The sequence below is a fragment of the Anas platyrhynchos genome, chromosome 20 (genome assembly GCF_047663525.1).
Source record: "Anas platyrhynchos isolate ZD024472 breed Pekin duck chromosome 20, IASCAAS_PekinDuck_T2T, whole genome shotgun sequence".
Classification (NCBI taxonomy): domain Eukaryota; kingdom Metazoa; phylum Chordata; class Aves; order Anseriformes; family Anatidae; genus Anas; species Anas platyrhynchos.
Window position 1 is genome coordinate 7,489,084 of NC_092606.1, and position 13,118 is coordinate 7,502,201.

Consider the following 13,118-nt stretch of genomic DNA (forward strand, 5'->3'; position numbering starts at 1 on the left):
CTAGATTTTGTTTCATCATCTCCCCTTCTTAAGCATCAGTTTGAAGATGTGTTTTAGTCTTAAGGACAAAACCTGACCTACAGAAACTCACCAATTAACTTAAGCATTTTACAGGGAGTGATTTAAGTTTGCTCGTGCTACAGCTACCTGCAAATTAACCTAAATACTCCCTGAATTCAATGCATTGTTGGAACTGGAAAAGCAGATTCTGCACAGGGTCACCAGGAAACCTCAGAGATTTCCTAAGCTACTTTCAATAACTGCTAGTGGCAATCAAATATACAACGTGGAATATTCATGAAAGTCCTTGAAATACCAAGCAAGCGTTACTGTCCGCTCTTTGGGAGCAGCAGCAGCCTCACGGCCAAGCAACTCGGGTTTTGCTCCTGGAGTTTCTCCCAGCTATGCTACAGTACCTTAAAACATCTTCTGTTTTGCAAATATTTCTGCACTACAGCAGGAGATTGTTTCACATCTATCAGAGAAGGAAAAGACAAACCCCACAAAACATCACAGACAGCTGCTTGGAGAAACAGGCAGATATAAAATCATTTCATACAATGATTTCAGCAAAAAATTCCAAGTAATGGTGCTTTGTAATCAAAAGACATGGGTCGTGAAGGTGCTGTGTGGAAACCTGAGCTACATAAATGGGGTGATTTCAGAGAAATAGCAACGGATCGATTAAACCTCTGTGTACAGTACAAAGATTTTCTTTAAAACCTTTCAGAAATTCCTACGTGGGGAATCACATTACAAGGACTGTTTTCATGCAAGAAATACGCATGTCATTTATCAATCACACAATGAATCAATCAGACACTAGATATGTAATGCTATCTCCTGCTTTAAAGCTGTGAGTGAAATGCCACGATCCTCTCAAAAGCGGTGTCAGGAGATAAGGCTGGCTTATATCAACGCAGATCAAATGCTGTGCTCGAGCTCCAGCCGAAAGTTGGGATTAATATCACACTGCCCATAACTCCACGGTGCGGTTTATTAAAAGAAACTGGGGGTTGTGGAGAACAAAATGAGCAGAAAGCTTTAGGCAGCTGCCTGCTTTCCTGCTAGCACTGCTCACAGTGGGAGCAGTGCTGCAGCGCTCTTGAGTTTCAGCACAATTTGTCAGGGCTTTGTCCTGTGTCACAGGAGGGCAGCATCAGGCTCAGGACGGCCAGAAAGAAAGGACTGTACCCTCTTCCTACTTAGAAACTGGGCTGGTGTAAGGAGAAGCCTTGTATTTGAAATGAAAATGGGTTGTGGGAGGCTGTAATCATGTTGTATAGGATGTCACGGGAGAGAAGTAAGGTTTGGCATAGCGGGGAGGGGAAGCTTTTCCCCTTCCTTGCATACTTTCTTGCCCTTTGCCCCATCCTCAGCACCATCTTCCCTGATGTAGATTCCCCAAGCTTGTGGATTTCAAGCTCAGCACCATCAAGCAAACTTTCAAACCTGTGGCACCAAAATGGGTCTGGTATCAAGCAAATGGAGCGTGCCAAATCCATCCCATGTTGATGATGGGGTAACTCGAAATGGGAGAGATGAGAAGGGATCCAGACTCATCTCCCTTCACCTCCTTTTATGCAGCAACATCTCACGCAGCCCCAAGGACAACCTACAGCAGTGTTAAGGAGGGCACAAGGCACGTGAGGACTTTGTTCTGTCCCTAATGAGTCATTTTTTCATTCTGTTTTCTCACGTCTCATTTCTATTCCAACTTTCACATTACAAAAATAGGAGGGCTCCTTTTATTACCTCATTTGGACACTGACCTTGCAAGTTGGATGAACCAACTCATCCTTGCATTAAGAAAGATGAGAGCTGTTCTCGTTACAGCCCCATTTTTATGGGGACAGCTGTGGTAGCCTGCAGAAGAGGAGGAGGGAAAGAAGAAACAACAGACTTGCAGCCTCTTCTTCCACGGCTGAGCTCATTTCACATACACTTGCCCTTCACAGCCACCGGAGGACAAACACACATTTAACATGTCCTCACACATACTGGGAAGGGCTCTTGGCTCCTCCTCCGCTTTGCAGAGGTGTGAAGAAGAGCCTGTTTTTCACTTGTGCCTAGCCTGCTCTATTAAAGCAGCATTAAATTCCTATTATATTCCTATCTATTAAATTCTGGGTTGAAATTCAAAAGGGCAAAAGCAGCAAAGTCATCCATGGGTGACCTTTTCTGATTTACACTCCGCAGTTGCAAGTCCCCCCCTCACACTGCTGGAATGCAGACTCCCCGTCCATTTGGGATTGTCATAAATAACCCAGAGATTATCTCCAAGTTTCCCACACAGGGTATTCCAGCCACAGCCCGTGCACAGCAAAGGAGCTCTGTATTTTCTCATACCCAGTGAGACATTTCTGCATCCCTTCAGAACTGAAAGCTTCCAGGGGGCAGCTATCCTCCGGGTATCCTGTGGCCACTTTCACTGATGGCGTATTCAGATACCATGGACTTCCTTCTACTTACTTCAATACAAGTGCAAATGGGCCAACAGGCAAAAAACAACACAAACAAATAAACAAAACAGCAAAAAACAAGAATCCATCTTTGTGTTTTCTCCTCCCACTTGTACTCTTACCTTGCTGTAAAAGCAAGGAGAGAAAGAAGGCTGTGGAGGGAAATCCTGCCCCAGAACTGGCTCTTTCCCACCTTGGAAATGTAAGAATTAGAAGGAAACGTCTTTCTCTGAATGTGAACCTTCCATATCACAGAAATACTCTGTGGCTGCTCATATGGCTTCTACTCTGGCATCTTCAGGTCCTGACATTACTGAGCATAAGTTGTTTCAAAACAAGCATCTTTCTCCAAAACCCAGAGCAGGAATAGAAGCAATACTAAATGCATGTAAGCACCTTTTTCAAGGGCGCTGGCACTTACTGCATTACAACAACTGAGGTCACTACATGGCTGTGTAGATCAAACTGAACTTAAATTAACATGGAAGAAAGAGTGAATCAGCACATTTCTCCTGTGTACGGCCTCTGTGCTCATATAATGTTGCTTCACTCTGCTTTTAACTGCTACACGCCACCAGTTTTTGCACAGCACCCACAGCTTATCAAACAAAGTGGAAGCCCGAAGATGAAAACATCCTTCCTAGGCTGTGCTGCAGAATATACTCTCCTAGCAGATACACGATTTTAGCTCACCACAATACAAACAGACAACTCATTGCCCTCCATAAAAGTAAACCTCTTGATGAGCTTTGCTCCCAGCTTGGGTCTCTGTGGGAACACAGCAGGGTCAGAAGGAAACCCATCACCGCAACAACACGAATTGCCTCATTAGCTCCCCAGAGCTAAGGTGTTTTCCTTGCCTTTGGAACTGGGTAAAAAAATCAATGAATATAATTAGCTAGAGAAAGGTCAAATCGGAAACACAAGTTTTTCAAGCTATAACTTTTTAAACTTCTATGAGGATGAGGTGTCACACACAAATGCTCACATTTAGCATGGCTAAAATAGAGCATGAAGCACTCTTCCTGCAAGCCAGACAAGCCCCAAGCAGCAGCACTTGCTTAGCATTACGAGGTGTCTGGGACTGCAGAGTGCTGCAGCACTAAAATACACAGACACGATGCACCATGCCCAAGACAGCTGATGGAGCTGATCAACCCCGCTGAGGTGCTCCTCGTCTGCTGAGCTCAGGCTCCACCAGCTGATCGTGTCCGTGATTCTGCAGACTTCCAGCTACCTGGAGACTTGGAGGGCCACGGCATTCATGAGGTCCTTCTGGCAGGAGCCTGTCACTCCGCAACCTGTGAGTCTGAGTCATCCAAAGTGCTCAGGGAGGCAGGAGAAGGAGTTGGACTCGATGATCCTTATGGGTCCCTTTCAATTCGGGGTATTTTGTGACTCTGTGACTCTAAGGTGCTCTTTGCTTGTCCATGGCTGGAACGAAGCCAGTACCTAAACCCTTCACAAGTCCATCTGGTAACACCTTGGCACTGGGCTTTGCACGCATCTGCCTCGCTGATGCTCATGTCAAAGGGTTTGCAGGACTGCAGAGCCTTCAGCTGTCGACAGCACTTGTTGGCTGCCAGCTCGGTGCTCCCTCCTGAACACAGGGCAGGTTGCAGCGTGGTGGCTGCCAACACCCAAAGCATTTCCTAGAGACCAGCACGCCGGATTTGCCAGCCAGGGGACAAATGCCAGTTGCTGCACAAGTGCCCTAGGTCATGTTGCTGCCTTCACTAGAGCTCCCATGCACAAGGCGAGCAGGCAGCACTTCCCAAATACCAGGGGCATCAGGCAGGTGGTGCCCACACCAGAAAGCGGATTGCTTTTAGGTGACAAGAACCTAAAATCACCTGTTTTAAACCAGCTGCATACCTGCATAACAAACCCACTGACCTGGGGGCACTTTTACTGGCAGCCAAAGACTTCTCAAGGGGGTTTTGGGCAGGTGGGAGCTGCCTCCTCCTCTGCCAAGTCCTGCCAGGGCCCTGGCTGAGGCTGGCCTTTGTCTCTTAGGCTTTGTCACCCGGCACAAGTGCTGAGCAGCACAAGCCAGCAGGGCGCAGGTGCTCTGATGTCAGGACTTCAGAACAAGTCTTCGGTTATGAATTTCCAGGGAGTCAAATACAGAAAGTCCTGGAAAGCGAAGGAAGGTAAAGCTGGCTACAGGCTGAGCATGGGAGGGCTGATTTACATCTCTCTGAGGCTGGTCCATGTCTTACTTGGACTCGAGACTACATGCAGAGGTCGGTCACCAGCCCCTCTCTGCTCTCTGAACGCCTCCAGCTCGCTGCTGCCAAAGAACACCCACCTGCCAGGTCCCGCTGCTCCGAGAAACAGCCCAGCTCGTCTTTGTCCTTTGCACTACAACAGTTGTTTCCACTCGAACAATACAGAATTCCCCACATCTTCATCCCCCCTCCCCTTTCATTTTCCCCGAAGTGAAATATAACTGCGAAGGCTTTGAGGAAGTTCCAGACAACATTGCTCACTTCATTTCAGCTCAGACAATTCCCAAATTACCAGAATCTCATGCACTGGCCTCAAAATCACCACACATCCAACCTCCCCCCACCAAAGGTTTCTCCCCAAATTCTTTTATGTCACTGATAGCCACATGTTAATGAATAATAAGAGCAGCACTTGCTTAAAGCAACCAAAGCATCGCATCTAACAGCCAGGATTGGGCTGGCACAGGGACACCACAGATCAAAGGGGACCAGCTCAGCTTTTTTGTTACTAGACTGGAACAAGTCATCTGAATCCCAGTAGGTAGAAATTAAAACAATTTGCAGGGAAAAAAAAAGAAAAAAGAACAACAACAAAAAAACACAACAAAGTGAAGGTCTGCCCTTAATATTTTTCTCCACTGAAGTATGCACAAAAGCTTCCCATCCTTCAGAAGAGGAATAAAAACACAGGAATGGATAAGAATTGAACAGCTGGCTGAACAACTGTCCTTAGAAAATTCTGCATGTCCTTACTGCTCTGTTTTGTGCCCTACAAGGGTCAGGTTCCACAAGGCATTGGAGTGAGCAAGACCAGAACTGGAGTCTGCTCTTTCCCTAGCCAGGGGAATCGCTGCTCTATGTCCCCGTGGTATCAAGCAGCTGAAAGCAAGACATTTATCACACAGCTCCATCCGCCCGCTGTTCCTGGAGCAAAACCTGAGTGCTATTCAGGAGGAGCTGAATTAATGCTCACACAGACCCATCTTTCACCAGCCGCCAGCAGTACAGACGGGGCTGAGTGCCTGTATCTGCTTCAAGTGTTTTGTCCTGCACCACCCAGGCACCTCCCTTTGGGCTTGTTTGAGGCAGACACATGGAGCACTTGCTGCAAAGCAAATGGAAACAGCACGAGCAGCCTCTCTGGTTATTAATCCCAAGAGCTGAGCTGAGCGAAGGAGATGAGCAGCTCTCTCCTTGCACACCACTTGGTGTCACACCAGCTGAGCTCTGCTGTCCCTGCTTGCTGTGCAGACGGACAGACACCTCCCCTCTCCAGGGCTGCTGACTCAACTTTTTCACTGGCAACGCTTGGAAAATTTTGCCAAACGGAAGAATAAAGACAATAAAATCCTTACCTTGGCCTCAAGCGTGTTTAGCCTCTCGGTCATATCTGCTAGTCTCGTGCAGTTCATGCATTCTGGAAAGAACAAAACAGAATGATGTAAAATCTCTGGGTACTTTGCATTCTAATCCATGGCTTTCACTCTGCGGGCCCTGATCCCTTTTTGATCCAAGGCACACTGGAAAGTGCTTCAAGATAATAAGTTATTGGGGGTGAGGGGTGGAATAAACATTCGACATTATTATGCAGGTAAGCAGCCACAGCCACATTATGAATGTTGTTCGGGGACATCCGGTGGTGCAGTGTGAAATCAAGTTACCAGCTGGTAGAAGGTAGGCAAAGAAATTTTTAGTTTTAAGACTTTTCCTGGTGCCAACCAGCACGACCAGCTGTCACCAGCAGAGACATGGTCTGTCACTGGTACAAGCCGGCGTGGCACGTACCACCTCGCAGACCCCGGCTGCACAGCTGCTGCTCCCACTTAGCTCGGTGCTCTTCTCTCCTCTGCTCTCAATCCTGGTCAAATCCCGAAGAGAGCAATGAATGCACAGAACACCCGTCTCTGCGGAGCCCTGCTCCATCCCCAGGCCCTGTAACCACTCCCACAACAAATCATCAGTCCCAGCAACAGCGAGAAAAAACAAAAGTGACCCCAGGGCTGACGCAGAGCAGACCTGCAGCACGAAGTGGTTTCCATCTCACTTTGCCGCATAGAAGCAACAGATCGGCAGCAAGCACCAAAGGGGTCTTGACAGGATGCCTTACCGAGAACAAACGTTAGCTTAATGGGCTCTGAGTGCAGTTTAAAATGATTGCTTGGTACAAAGGACATCACTTATCTAAACAGGAGGCCTGCTGCTTTGCCTCTGTTTTCATTTCAGCAGTTTTAAAGTGAGTGAAGGAGGATAAAGCCCTGAGCAGAGATTTAATCAACAAGCACTTTCCCAGCACGTCACAGCCGTGTTGAACGGCCTGTTCCCAGCTCGCAGAGAAGCGTTCCAGCCTGGCCCGCTCACCTATCACAACTGCTCAAGTGCAATGGTTTTTAAAAAGGGAAAATGACTCACAGCATGAAGTCTGACAGAGAACAAACCAGCCTTACTCAGGTGACACATCGTGGGACACAGCTCATGTCCCACAGAGGAGAATCCCTGGGTGCATTTCTGGGCTCCTTGAGGACCAGGGCCAGTTCACAGCGATGACCACTGATGCAGGATTTATGCCTGGTATTTCCATAGGGCTGGGGAGATTGACCCCTAAGTCTTGAGCCACTAACAAACCATGCAGGTGTGGCTCAGGCTGAGGGTGCACTGGGGATTTGTGTAAGCCCAGTACCTACCGATGGAGAGCAATGGGTGAACCAACATCCCCAGGACACCTGGGACTCAGTTCTCATCCCTAACGAGTGTCCCCTTTTTGCATGAGGACCCCTGAGGAACCTCTCAAATCTTCACCCACGAACACTTTCCAGTTTATGAAGCACATGGTATGCGCCGATGGCTCTCAGCCACGCTACGATTTTAATACGTGGCTCGGAGGGCCAGGAAGTTTGGCTGTTCCCCTTCAGTGATTTACAGCCCGAGCAGATTGTCTGAGTACTAACAGCATCCAATCACCCACTGCAGAAACCTTCCAAAGAAATTCTCTCCTTGACCCCCTGGGGGCACAGAAAATCTCCGTGGGGAGCTGAGCACCTTCCCAAAGGAGGCAGACACGCAGCCTCCATCTGGTGGGCCCTTACCTTTCGCAAACAAAGCATGTGATGGTTTGGACACACTGCGATCGAGGGCTTTCCTTGCAGGTCAAGACTGACACGGACCGTCTTCGGACTAACAGCATTTGTTTATTTTTATTCTCTGCAATCAATTTTGGGGATCAATATTTTTGGCCTGAACTGGCCCGTGAACACACGAGTGCCACAGGCACACTGTCCCCGGGGAAGGAAGCGGGTGGGGCTGGTTTGGTCTGCATCTGCTTGTGGTGTGCAAAATGGGGAATTATGTTCTGTTTGTAACCGGCTTCATGCTTTTGATCTTGCTCATCCCCATCGAAAGATAAGACTGAATAAATCCAGAGCTCCCAAGAGCCAAAAGGCGTACCAGATGTGTTACAGAGCAAATAAAATATGGAGTCCTAGTCTCCCTTCTGCTGGCTTGCACATATTAATAACCCCCATAGGTTTCAGAGAGACTAACTTGACCCGTCTGAAAACCATCTCTGGGGCAGATTTTGAGATGAATTGGTAAGTTAAATTCTATTTGGAGAGCTCAGCTTACAGAAAAGACTTGTACTACCCCTCTGCACAGGGGCGAATCAACCAACTCAGATGAGAAGCAGCTCTGATCATCTCTGCTGCACACTGGTCCAGCAGCCCCTCTGCTCTTGAAGAGCATCTCAAGCAGTACTCTTATGTGCATTTGCTGGACAAAACGTTAGATTTAAATAAGCAAAATAACAGAACTCTGATCCTGTCCTTCTCAAAGCACCTGGAAACCCGGATCCACACCCAAAGTACTTAGCCTGGACCCAAAAGACATTTAACTAATCCAGTAAGTGGAAGTCCTAGTGCAAAAAATCTTCTCACTGAGGAAAAAGAGTCCTGCCAACAAATCCTTGTGTAATTTATCTAGCTAACTGGCAGATGGACAATGCTTACAAACACGAAGAGTGAGATAAATGCTTGGTACTTCTGATACAGAAACTACAGTCAAAGCTTGCTTGCAACACACCAGGGACCAGCCTGCTTCAAGATCTGGGGGTCATTATTTGTCCTTGTAGAGAAGTCTGAGGATGATGGTGACAAATCAAGCTAACAAATTATCTTCCCTTACTACTATGCACTTAAGTATTTACTTTCTAATCCTAATGGCTGGTGGTTCCAAGGGCTTGCACTGCAAAGTCAAAGCATTCTGCTTTAGTAAAGCTAGCCTGAGAATCTCACATCATTATTCCACAGACAATGAATACAACGTTGGGGCAAATACACACGCTCTCTGACCTGAAACTCCAGAGCAGACGCTATCCATATCTGCAGAAATCCATCACTTGTTGCTACACAGAACCACAGTTTATTTCCCCCAGATTCCTAGCTGGCAGATTTGTATTTTTCCAGCTAAACTCTGAGAAAGGAGTTGTGATTTCACTCTATGAAGCCCAACCTTAAAACACATGGTAGGATTTGTTTTAGAAATATTCCAGCAGGGAGGATAAATAATTGAGATAATAAGTGTAAGACTGTACCAGCATATCGTGTGACACCCAGTCTGTCTCCACAACATCTTGCTGTCCCTGTCCTAGCACACCTCTGCCTTCCTGCCCTCCTGTTCCCCCCCTCTGGCTGCGTGGATGAAGCAGTACAACTGGAGGGAAAGGAAAGATGTAACATATCAGAGATGGGATAGACTCAGCGTGCTGGCAGATAGCAGGTCACATACCTTGTGTCAGTGGTGACCTATTTAACTCTGACCCAAAGGCTGCTGCATTTGATCGGTCTTCAATTAAAGGCTGAGAGCTGGCACCTCCTGCGCTGCACAAACAGGCACCGGGCTCTGGACGTGCTCCTACGACAAGTGACTGACAACGGTGAATGTCTTCCTCCAGGTGCTTGCTACGCTTGGCATTTCCACATTGCTTGAGCAGCATGAACACAATATCATGATTAAATAGGTGCATATTTTGCCTGCTCGAGGCTGAAAGCCCCACAAGTCTTCCAGCTCCTCACTCAAATCGAGATTAACCAAAAAGGCATGATAACGGCTTTATACCGATAGGGCTCTAATGATTTCAGCATAATTATCACAGTGGTACTGAAGCGAGTAAAAAAATCAGGCCAACTTTCACCATGGGGCCGCAGGTCAGAGAGTTCTGCGAAACGGCAAAGAAACCTCTTGGCACCTCTGCCCCATTTCTCAGCCCTGACAGCCCGCGCTCATTTGTATACCCAGAGTCTCTGCAGAATATTAAAAGGGCTTTTGGTTTCCCTACAGCCAGATGCTCAGTAGATATAAATTGCACAGCTCAACTGAAGTCAAGGGATCAAGGCTCTGTCTCTCTTTTTCTTGATAGATTACTCCAGAATTCATATTTCAGAGAGGAGGCGGAGGAGGTCGTTTATAGCATATGAAAGGGGAGAGAATTCTGGAATCACAAAGCCTTTGTTTAAACAAATAAAACCTTTGCAGCCAGCTTTTTCAAGGTCATATTTTGCCATTACTAGAAAGTCGAACCCTGCAATGCAGTGGGGTGGTTTGGAGTATACTGCGCTACAAATCTGTAACACACAAGCTGAGTAGGTCCAGTTTGGAGAAAATGTTGTTCAGTATTCTCTGAACAAATCTGGAAGAGCATCAGTGAAGTCAGCTAAATTAATCCAGGCAACTGTTTCTTTGCAAGGAGAAAAGAATGAAGCTCAAAGCTCCTGAGGGGAGCAGAAAGCATGGCTAACTTTACAGTAAACTCTGTGAGCAGATAGGGAATGAGAAGTGACAAAGACATCCAGGATCCAGCAGCGATGCAGCAATGTGTTTCACTCAGGTGACAACAGCATTGTCACCATGCCCAGGCTGTCCAAGTCCCATTATCAGGCTCAGCATGAAACACCCACCAGAGGTGTTGTACTTGGACACTTCAAGATAAACCACTGGACCACTGCCCCTTCCATCCACTTGTTCCCACACACACGCATACGGCCTAGCCAAAAAAGAAAAAAACAAGCAGTGATATTTGCAGGCACCAGAAGAAATCTCAAGTCAAATTCCACAGTAGAAATATGAAGACAGACCCCCTGCGCCTACCTAGGTGGCCCTCGGTGGGGGACAGCCAGCCTGGGCTTGCATCTCCACCCCTCTTTAATTTGTCTGGTTTGACCCTTCCAGCCTTTTTACATGGATACTGAGTTTCCCTAAGTAGTTTATGTTCTGGCCCTTTGCAAAAGCTTTCGCCAGTGCTTGTGAAGGATAGCAGGCCCAAGCCATAAATCACAGCCAACCTGGGATCTGTTTTTTCAACACGTTTCCTCTAATGAGAGTCAGATGTTGGCTAGATAGACTTTATTAATTGTACTTGTTTGGTATCAGTCATGTCTTTAGCTCTGTAACAGAGCTGGAGCAAGCGAAAGGCTGACAGCAACCGTGGAGAGGAGGAGGAGCGCTCGCGTGGCCCGGTAGCCTCTGGTTTGAAGAAAAAATGGGAATCAAAGGTCGGGGGAGCTACAGGAGGGATGGGACCCTGACATGATGGTGCAGGCCCGGCCACCACACAGCCAGCAGAACCAGCCCACGAGGCTGGAGCAAGGCCTGCTCGCCACAGTCAGCACCCCGGGTTTTGTTTAACGCAACATCCATAGGACCCAGCTGCCACAATGTCTTTGTTTACTGCCATGGCATTTACTCGTTGTATACGTCATGAATTTACACCTTTTGGCAAAGGCAGTGGTTGGGAAGGGGCCGCAGTGGCTGGGGTCCCACATAGCAGTGGGGCTGGGATCCGGCTGAGGCAACCGATGGGGAAGAGCCGAGCTCACCACATCCCTCCTCTTCCCATCGCTTCACATCAAGGCCGTCTGTCCTCTCACCCCCTCTCTGGGGCCGATAGCTACCCAACACCACGAGCCTCTCATTCCAACAAACAATTCCTCTGACCCCATGTTCAACACCAGCACCACCAGCCCCACAGCACTGCCGCTGAGCAGGGCCCTGAACGTAATTAAAGCACTTCACAGGTAACGAGCCTCAGGCCAAGGAGGCTCAGAGAAGTTTAAAGATGATCTCATTGACCAAATAACGATGTTTTGTTCTCTCCCACAGTTTTCACGTCAGGATTTTACAGGATGCAAAGCTTTAGTTTCACTCATAAATTGTAAATTATTAGGCTGCCTATCAATATGAAACAGAACATCTATAGAATATTTCTGCAATTTTAGCATCATTACGGATAATTCATTGTCCCTACCAGGAGACCCTTATCACTGCCAAAATTTCTCCATTTGTGATCTCTCTCTCTCCATTTAATATATATATCTATCTATTTTAATAACCCTTACCCTTAACTTTACTGGCTATCTTTAAAAAGCAGCTCAAATTTCCCTTCTTATGAGAACTGCTATCTGATCTTTTTCTGCTTGTAAAATATTCATACTTAATTTTCATGTCTACTTTTTTCTACCTTCTTAAACAGGAAAGGGACTTTTTTGTTCCCCAAAAAGCAATAAATATTTCTTTTATCATGAAATTCTGTGATTTTGAAGGCTCTGTAATAATAAATAAATAAATAAATATAAGAGCAAAACCGAGTGAAAAGGAAATTTACCACAAAATGTACTTTTGGAATAACAACTACTATTTGAGAACCCAGATAAAATCTGGTATATAGCTTCAAGTGGAAAAAAATGGGGTGTACTTTGCAAAAAATTTCTGCAGTACTTTCTCTAGATTTTTTTTAACTGATTTTCAGTTTCTTAGTGACGTTTTGGTCTTTGGTCTCAAAATGGTATTTATTTCAAAACTCACCTAAATTAAAAATGAAATTAACTGATTAAATAGTCTTAGTGAAACTAACTGGTTCACTCTGGGTCAAATGAAATAATTTAGGTTGACCCAACACCATATTTTAGTAATTATGTTGTGTCAAAAAGAAACCCTAAATATTTCCATTTCAGTTTGTCCCAAATCATTTTTCTTTCCAATTTTTGGTTTGGCAAATAAACCCAAAAAAATCTCCATTATTCACCCAGGTCTATTCTTAAACAGCTCACATCACTCACATTGTTTTATTTAAAATTTCACACATGCACACTCCCACACCACTAACTAATTTTATACATAATTGCTCTCAGCCTGGGGATTTGTGCTCTTTCACAGTGCCAAAGATCTATTTTGCTGGTTAGGCCTGTGCTCTGTTAGCATATGGAATTAGATCATGATCATTTATTCATAGGCAACCATGAGCTGTGAGCTCCGTGTTCAATCCATCTTTATCTGTCAGAGGAAAGTTTAGCAGGGAAAGGCTGGCTTTTGGGGCAACACGTTTTGCTAGAAATGTATTATCTATTATTTTTAGAAACACCAAGGACATTTTACTAATATA

At 46.2% G+C, this 13,118-nt stretch overlaps 1 protein-coding gene across 11 annotated transcripts in view; it reads right to left on the minus strand.

Moving 5' to 3' along the window:
- Positions 1-13,118, minus strand: part of COL26A1 (collagen type XXVI alpha 1 chain) — a 187,794-nt gene that overhangs the window by 39,626 nt on the left and 135,050 nt on the right. For all 11 annotated transcript variants that reach the window (XM_072026079.1, XM_038165748.2, XM_072026080.1 and 8 more), the window contains one exon: positions 6,049-6,110. In XM_072026079.1, coding sequence (XP_071882180.1) covers positions 6,049-6,110 — 62 coding nt within the window. The remainder of the gene's footprint in view (positions 1-6,048; positions 6,111-13,118) is intronic.